General features: G+C 42.1%; 1 protein-coding gene across 1 annotated transcript; it reads left to right on the top strand.

The window, feature by feature from the left end:
• Window positions 1-6,961: 6,961 nt before the first annotated feature.
• Window positions 6,962-7,565, top strand: LOC132513403 (ferritin light chain-like). Its single transcript, XM_060137717.1, has one exon. The coding sequence runs from the start codon at window positions 7,079-7,081 to the stop codon at window positions 7,538-7,540; it is 462 nt and encodes a 153-aa protein (XP_059993700.1). The 5' UTR covers window positions 6,962-7,078; the 3' UTR covers window positions 7,541-7,565.
• The last annotated feature ends 1,925 nt before the right edge of the window (window positions 7,566-9,490 follow it).

Below are 9,490 nucleotides of genomic sequence, written 5' to 3'. Positions count from 1 at the left end.
GGTTTATCAATATTATCTTCTCAAAGAACCAGCTTTTAGTTTTATTGATCTTTGGTACTGTTTCCTTCATTTCTTTTTCATTTATTTCTGATCTGATCTTTATGATTTCTTTCCTTCTGCTAACTTTGGGGTTTTCTTGTTCTTCTTTCTCTAATTGCTTTAGGTGTAAGGTTAGGTTGTTTATTTGAGACTTTTCTTGTTTCTTAAGGCAGGATTTTATTGCTATAACCTTCTCTCTTACAACTGCTTTTGCTGCATCCCATAGGTTTTGGGTCATCATGTTTTCACTGTCATTTGTTTCTAGGTATTTTTAAATTTTCTCTTTGATTTCTTCAGTGATCTCTTGGTTATTAAGCAGTGTATTGTTCAGCCTGCATATGTTTGTATTTCTCTTTCTCATTTATAACTGTGAAACTCATCTATAAATAATAGCTCGTCTTCAAGTAATTGATATTTTTTGAGTCCCTACTATGTGCCAGATACTATGCTAAGCAATTTACATGAATTATTTTATTTAAGCCTCACAACAAACACAATTTTATTATTCCTGTTTTACAGGTGAGAAAATTGAGCCATAAACAAGTTAGATATACATATCTTGAGAATAAAAGCAATATCTTCTTTATCTTGCATGTGTCAGGCCCTGTGCAAATACATTTGCATCTTTCAGTCACTGGGATAAATGTGAAGAAAAATAAGGGTAACTGCTGAACTGTGACCCCTCCCAAATTCATATATTGAAGCCCTAACCACCCAATACCTCAGAATGTATTTGGAGTTGGGTCTTTAAGGAGGTGACTAAGTTAAAATGAGGTGTCTAGGGTGAGCCCAAATCCAATATGAGTGGTGCCCTTATAAAGGGAGAAAATTTTGACACACAAAGAGACACTATGGGCACATGAGTACAGAGAAAAGACCATGTGAGGACACAGCAAGAAGGCAGGCATCTGCAAGACAAAGAGAGAAGTCTCAGAGAAACCAAATGTGCCAACACCTTGATCTTGGACTTCTAGCCTCCATAGAATTGTGAGAAATATTTTGAAGCCACTCAGTCTGTGGTATTTTGTTATGACAGAACTAGGAGACTATACAATAGGAAACTATGAGGTGTCTTAGTAAAAGGGTGGTAGAAAGGACTTATTAAAGGATTTGAGCTTTGGCTGGGTAATTTGGGGGAGAGTCTAAGAAAGTAGGGGTTCATTCTATATTGAATGCTATCAGAAAGGAAGGGCAATTCTATGACTGAGCACCTTAATAAATCCTATCTATAAGGAAGGAAGACTAAAGTGAGAATTAAGCTTTTGTGGGTGGCACAGTGACCTTGTTTTTTGTCTGTGCTTAGACTAAATTATGAAGCAGCTTTGCTTTGTCTCACTTTTTGATGTTCTCAGAGTAACATTGTTTGCTGTGGGTATTTTGTGAGATTGTTTATGTCCAGCAGGAGAACAACAGGTTTGTGTCCTACCTGTGAGTGCCAGGCCAGGTTTCAGATGTAAGGGGCTGCTTTTTTTTCCTTTCTCGTATGTGACTACTTAATGCCATTCATTAGTTGTAACTAACTTGGCTTTAGGCAAGTTACTTTACTTCTTTGTGCCTCAGTTGCCTCACCTATACTTAAAGGAAATGGAATTAAACATAGGGTAGTTGTGGGAACTAAATGGAGGAATATACACAATGTCCTTAGAACAGGGCTTGGCACATAGGTGGCGTTCATTGAATATGGGCTATTATCCATTTCTCTCTTCTCAAGCAGGCCAGTTAGCATGAAATTATAGTTATGTATTGATATATTCTCTCTTACTAGACTATGAGCTCCCTGAGGGCAGGAATAATGTCTATTGTCATAGTAATAATAAATAAATTTTATTGAGTGCTTTCAATGTGCCAGGCACTATTGTTAGTTGTAGTTACTCCAAGAAAACTTCTGAGGCTCCATTCCTACCTGTAGGCTAGCCTGAGTGTCCTCCCCTATGCTCCCACAGCACCCATGTTTACCTTAATCACTATACTCAGCATATGATACTGACGCTGTCTGCTTATGTGTCTTCTTCCCTTTCTAGACTGTTCACCTATAGAGGGGAGAGCAGGTACTTTGAAACTTTACAAATAAAAATTGTATATATTTAGGTGGACAATGTGATATTTTGATATATGTATACATTTTGAAATGATTACTACAATCAAGATAATTAACACATCCATCACCTCACATAGTTATGATTTTGTTTTCTTTTTGGTGTGGTGAGAACACTTAAGATCAAATCTCTTGGCAAAGTTCAACTATAAAATACAGTATTATTAACTATAGTTACCATGCTGTACCTTAGATTTTAAGAACTTACTCATCCTGTATAACTGAATCTATATACCCTTTGACTAATAGCTCCCCATTTCCCCCACACCCAGCCCCTACCAAACACCACTCTATTCCATTTTTGAGTTCAACTTTTTTAGATTCCACATGTAAGTGAGATTATGCAGTATTTGCCTTTCAGTTTCTGGCTAATTTCACTTAGGATAATGTCCTCCAGGTTTATCCATGTTGTCACAAGTGGCAGGATTTCCTTCTTTTGTAAGGTTGAATAATATTCCATTGTGAATGTGTAGGTGTGTGTGTGAGTGTGTGTGTGTGTAATACTTTCTTTATCCAATCATCCATCGACAGACATTTAGGTTGTTTCCGTATCTTGGCTGTTGTTAATAATGCTGAAATGAACATGGATATCTTCAAGATACTGATTTCACTTGAAAGCAGGTACTTATAACTTTGGTACCCATGTCTGAGCACAGTGCCTAGCACAACAGAGGCACTGAATATAAGGCATTGATCAGATTTTCACTACATTCTTTGCCTTGTCTGAAGTGGAACTCAGGTCAAGGCAGCTGTCTTAGCTGCCTTGTCTTAGCTCACATTGCCCCTTTCCCTGGGGTTTTATCGACTAAAAATGTAACAAAGGATCTCTTACATAGTGTTTTCCCTATAAGGTAGATCTAAAGGAGAGAGTCACCATAAGACTTCAATACAAGAAGGTGCCATTTGGGAACAACTAGCCTCTGCTATTTAGCAGTCAATTGTAGCATGTCCATTGGGGCAAAGTGGAATAATGAAGGAGTATGAGACTAGGACCCAGAATCTTTGGTTTTGACTTTAATATTGCTGTTGACAAACTGTATGATGTTCAACAAAGCACTGAACCTCTCTGACTTTCAGTTTCTCTATGGCAGAAATGGAGAGAATAATCTCTTTATTCACTGGCTAATAGAGCTTGATAGCAAGATTAAAAAGAGTTTACTGGAATTTCTCTTTGGGGAAAATATTTAACTCCTCCATTATTTCCATGTTGCATGCCTGGATGATTCTTAGCCTCTGGAACTGGTGTTCCAAAATGGTCACAGCCTTTCAGATGCCAAGCAAGTGCCATGGGTATTGTGATTTTTTAGCCTGCCATACTCCCTAACAGTCCCACAATTCAGCCTGTTCCCAGTGAAGGGAACTATAGTGTCTGGAAACTTTGGGGACATAAGAGGTGCTTCTATCCTGGAGTTGGACCCAGAAAGTTTCTCTCCATTATGCTGAGGACAGACATAGGATGTTTTTCAGCTCAAATTTGTTTTCTACCTTAGCCCACAGGGATAAAATAAGGTGAATGACAGAATAACATTATCGCAGTATCACATGCATATACAAGGGAGGAAACTACCATATTATTTTTCATATAATGTACCACCATTGTGCCCAGAGACTATATAACCATCATAATAATGGCCTCTGGCTGGGACTTTATGGCACCTTTCCCTTGCAACTTCCAAAGAATGGACCAAAGGAACTCGGGGGGGGCAGATTTGAGAGGGCAGTGAATTGAAACCAGCATTAGCTGTTCCTCGTGTTTGAGGGGCAGTACCCAGAACACTGAGGGCTCCCATTAAATATTTGAGGGGCAGCACCCAGCACATTGAGGGCTCCCATTAAATATAATGGAACTGACAAATTGCCTCAATACTTCCCTCCTTTGTCGTAAATAGCATTAGAAAACTATAGCTCTCTCCCTCCTGACAATAGACAGACATGTCACTTTTTTTCTTTCAGCAACCCTAGGAGGAGCAAGGGAATCTTCATTTATGAATTATTCAGTTAGTGTTTGGTTGGGACCCTGTATTAGGTCTCAGGAGGAGAAAACAGAGACAACTAAAGACATAGTCTTTACCTCAAAGAAGCCTAAAGTCTATTAGCCTAGGGATGGAAACACAGGAGAGCAATACTCTCAGGCAGTGCAGAATGAGGGCTGAGTGAGAGGTGAGAATAAGTCAGGGCCTTTTTGGTCAGGAGGCCAAAGGAGTTTGGGGTTCCCCAGGGCATGTGCCAGGTAGGGGTGTCCCTGGGGGTGAAGTAGGACTTGCTAGGCAGTGAGAAGAGCATGAGCTGAGGAAGTGCTGAAGAGGAATGGTGAGCAATGTATTTGGGAATCAGTGACATGAACATCATGGCTGGAGCCAGGGCTTGCTCCAAGGAGGAAGCCAAATTTGGATGGGTTGAATGGGGCCGGATTGGGAAGGCTTTGGAACTCTAGGGCATTTTATCCTTGAATTCTCACTCTCTACTTTATAAACGTGGAAAATAAAGGTCATGGTCACATATTAGGTAGCTAGACGAGGCACTGAACCTTAGTGTTTAGATGATAGCAATGATGAACATTTGTGATTTATGATGGACGTTCACATGCATCATGTCATTTGTTCATGACAATCTACTAAAAAACAATGCCCCACTGTGGACATTCCCTTCCTTGAAGCCTTAAAACAAATAAACAAACAAAACCCTTTGCTTGAGTTCATTGTTCTTTGAAGGTAGAGCTGAGTTGTAACATCTGGGCCCACAAATCAAAGCCAAATGAGTTAAGTGCTGGTTCCAATTAAGTGTGTCTGGGGTGTCCTGCCCCCATTTTCTCAGCATGCTCAGCTGCTGTGTTCAAAGCCAGCCTAGGCAAGGACAGCTTCTCCCACTGAGCGCTTTCTCAGGATGAGCCTTTGAAACATGCTGGGACAGGCTGCATGACTCAAAGTTAGGGAACTGAGGTCTGGAGAAAACCATTTTCATGTTCAGTTGCCAAGGGCCATTGAAGAAGCCCCAGATGAAGGCACAGGTCAAATGTTTGTGGCCTAGCAGCACTGAGGAAGGCCTAAGCAAGGTGGTAGTAGGGGTGTTGGTGGGTGGTGAGTGTGTCCAGACTTAGAGCAGGACCATGGACAGAGATCAGCAGGCATCTTTAACCAGATCCCACAGTGAAATGCAGCTCTCCATCATGCGGCTGGGCATTCTGTGTTCTGCGGATAATGTATGGAACGTGTGATGTGGGTTTTGAGCTTCCTTGGGTTGGGCACCATCAGACTGCCCTGCACAGTGTGATCTCCCTCTCAGGCACGGACTCACAGGCCTTATTTAGTGTGGGAGGTATTAGTAGTGCCAAATGTACACTGTTGGAAACTGCAATGTAGTCTTGTGGTTTGAACAGTAGCCTTAGAGTAGAGACCCAGTCAGACTGAGCTCAACTAGCCTTAGAAACATCTGGTTCAAGGCTTCTTGGACATGGTTCCCTGTTCTCCTTTAAGAAAAGGACCTTAAAGGATTCCTCTTAATATAAAATCCGGTACTCCAGAGTGTACCTCATTCCCTGACCGCCACCAACCCAGGCAAAGGGAAGCAAGCTGAGCTGTGTTGTAGTAGAAAAGCACTGGACTTGAATCAAATGACCTCGGGTTCTGCCCCTTACTAGTGTAATCCTAGATGGCTTACAGAGTCTTCTCAAAGCCACAATCTCTTCATTTGTAAAAAGGGGCTAACAATTATAATCTCTACCTCACAGAGAGAAGTTCATGAGTTAAGGTGTATGAAAACACCTGACAAAAGGCTTGGCATATACAAGCATAAAATAAATATGTCTGCTTGTGCATGTATTCCAGAAGTTCCTGAAATCTCCCTTTCTGCAGGAAAGCTTTCCTAAGTCATTGATGAAGTCATGAGTTTCCTTCTATCCACACTAGTATTTCCTGTTGTATCTTCCTTTTACTCTGTTCATAACTGCTGCTCCTACTGCTGATGTTGATAATGGTGGTGATGATGGTGATGGTGATAGTGTAATGTGGTGAATAATGACTGTCTCAGATCATGGAACAAATAATACAGGTAAAAGGAGAGTAAGAAAAGATTACTTTAGGAAGAAAACAGAAGCTCTGGTTGATTTTGAGGCCTGGCCTTCCCTGAACTAACCTCTCCAGCTCCATCCATATAGGCAATCATGTCAAATCCCCAAGGACATTGCACTGGGGATTATGCAGCAAAATATGTGGTCCTAATTAGATCCTGCCCAGAATGGAGGATGTGTTTCAAAAGAGCAAGTGCAGAACAAGGCAAGAAAAGAGATGTTCCCATCCATGTAACACAAATGCTCCCTGAGCACCCTCTTTGGCTACACACAAACCAATCCATTGGCATCTAGGAAATGTGGAGTCAACACACACACACAGAGCAGTCAACGAGTGTCCTCAGCTTTGTTAAATAACAGGGTATTCTCTCTCGTTACTTCAAACCTTCAGAATCTTCAATGGCTTCCTAAAGTCTGAATAACAAAATGTCAAAATCTCTAGGCTAATAATCATGAAATAGTTCCAGTATCTTTCCAGCTCTACATAGCTGGCACTCCAACCACAGGACAAACTCCATTTAATATGTCCATGTCTTTCCTTATGCTGTTCCCTCAGCTTGGAATTCCCTTTGTGCTCTTCTGCACATCAAAATTCTTCTCTTCGGCAGTGCGCTCGGTGGTCCCCTTGATCTGTCTCTTGCTTCAACAGTGTTTGGATGGAACAGACCCAGGGATGCCCTTTGCTCCAGCCTCTGACCACCCTCCAACCCTTTTTCCAGTCTCGACCTTCGGAGTCAGCCACTCAGCTATCCTTGGTCACCGGGACCAGCCAACACCATTTTTTGAGCTTAACTCCTTATTACCGATCAACCATGAGCTCCCAGATTCATCAGAATTATTCCACCGAGGTGTAGGCCACCGACAACCACCTGGTCAACATGCGTCTGCAGGCCTCCTACACCTACCTCTCTCTGGGCTTCTATTTTGACCTCGACGATGTGGCTCTGGAGGGCGTGGGCCACTTTTCCCGCGAATTGACCAAAGAGAAGCGTGAGGGCACCGAGTGTCTCTTGAAAAGGCAAAACCAGCGCAGCGGCCGTGCCGTCTTCCAGAACGTGCAGAAGCCATCTCAGGATGAGTGGGGTAAAACCCAGGATGCTATGGAAGCCGCCATTAACACGAAGAAGAGCCTGAACCAGGCCCTTTTGGATCTGCATGCCCTGGGTTCTGCCCGCGCAAACCCACATTTCTGCAACTTCCTGGAGAGCCACTTCCTAGATGAGGCGGTGAAACTCATTAAGATGATAGGTGACCACCTGACCAACTTCTGCAGGCTGGCTGGTCCCCAGGCTGGGCTGGGTGAGTATCTCTTCGAAAGGCTCACCGTCAAGTATGACTAGGAACCTCTGGAGCCCAGTGGCCTTTGAGGAGCCCCTTTGGTGTCAGGGCTTCTGCCTGAAGCCCGTCTCTGCAGCCACCAGGCAGTTTTTAACCACCCTGGAGCCCTCTCCCAAGCCTTGGACCAAATGGAAACAATAAAGCTTTTTGCAGCAGCTAAAGAAGAAAAAAATCCTTCTCTTCCTTTAAGGTCCTTGAAGTGTCATGTCCTTTCTAATGCCTTTCTTTAATCCCCCTGTATTACTTTTCTAGGACTCCTGCAACACTTTACCACAAACTTGGTGGTTTAATAGAAACTCATTATTTCACAGTGGAGGCTAGAAATCCAAAATCAAGGTGTCGGCAGGGCCATGCTCCCTCCAAAGCTCTAGAGGGGGATCTTCCCTTGCTTCTTCCAATTTCTGGTGCTCCTGGTGTTCCTTCACTTGTGGCAGCATAACCACAATCTCTGCCTCCATCTTCATATGACCTTCTTGCCTGTATCTCTGTATTGCTCATCTTCTTATATGGACACCTGTCACTGGATTTAGGTCCTATCTGGTCAATCCAGGATGGTCCCATCTTGAGATATGTCACTTAATTAAATCTACAAACACCCTTTATCCACATAAACATAAATTCACATCTGCAGGTATCAGGGGGTTAGGACTTGGGTGTATCATTTTGGGGGGGTGTCACCATTCAATCCATTACATCCTCTAAGACCAAATTAATATCCCCTTCTTTTGACATTACACAGAATATTCTCCCATCTATATTAGAGATTTATGAATACAGTTCTGTCTCTCTTACCAGAGGGAAAATTCTTCAATGCTAGGGACTATGTTTTATTCATCTTTGTGTAATTCATTACTTATCCCAGTGACTGACATATAGTAGGTATTCAGTTGGTTATTGTTGACATTTTTAAATGGTTGATTTACTTTCTACTTCTGGCATAGAGGGCAGAAGCTGTGGAAGGCAGGCTCGGGGCAACAACGTGCTACCTAACTATCAGAGTTATGATTTAGAATAAGTGCCTGCCTCTGGGAAAGTATTAGCTCCCCTTTCACAAGGAGGCAGTTGTTACTCCTTGTAGTATTATAATCCAAACAGCAAGGATTTCTTGAGAATTACCAATTCAACCTATACTTTCTCCCTTAGCATTTACTGATTTATTCAAGTATTTACTATTCAAGTAAATTATTATTCAAGTATCTATCTATCTACCCATCTATCTATCATTCATTCATTCAATTAATTGACCCCTTATGTGCCAAATGCTAGGCTAGGCCTGGTATGGAGATACATAAACCCACAAGATATAGATATTGCCCGTTATGAGCTTTGTGCCTATCCAGAAAGGAAACATATACATATGACAATTATGGGGTCAGATATAACCATCTGCAGGTAGGTGTGACTGAAGGACTACTGCCAAAGATAAGTTAAAGAGTCCATTACCTCAGTAGAACTTAGAAGCATGGACTCATCCAAGAAAGCCTACCATTTTTTCCAGAAACTTTCATCCTCTTTGGGCTTTCCGTGAAACAATATTAATTACCCAAGGCACATATATACTGCCCATTTCATGGATCAGAATAAAACATGCCTAATTACCAAATTCTATCTAACTACCAACCCTTTAAAAAACAAGAGTAACCCAATTCTTTATTCTACAACAAATCCCAGGAGGTTAAGGCAGACCACCAGGAAGTTTGTTTGCATGGTGTCCCCTGGACATACACCACCACCCCCACTCTGGGAGACACTGTGAATAGGACTTTGGAACTTACAATCCTGGGTCCCAGATGCTGCAATTAAGATGCTTGAATAAAGCAGTAGAGTTAAAGGCTGCCTGAAACTCCTGGAATGAAGTAGCAGAGAGTGGAGTAAGGAGGGGAAAGTGGAAGGATATATGTTTCCCTTTGGGGCCCAGGGGCAAAAAGCTAAGAAGGTAAGAATAGGATGGA

The sequence above is a fragment of the Lagenorhynchus albirostris genome, chromosome X, assembly GCF_949774975.1.
Source record: "Lagenorhynchus albirostris chromosome X, mLagAlb1.1, whole genome shotgun sequence".
Taxonomy (NCBI): domain Eukaryota; kingdom Metazoa; phylum Chordata; class Mammalia; order Artiodactyla; family Delphinidae; genus Lagenorhynchus; species Lagenorhynchus albirostris.
This window is presented reverse-complemented; position numbering and strand designations above follow the sequence as displayed.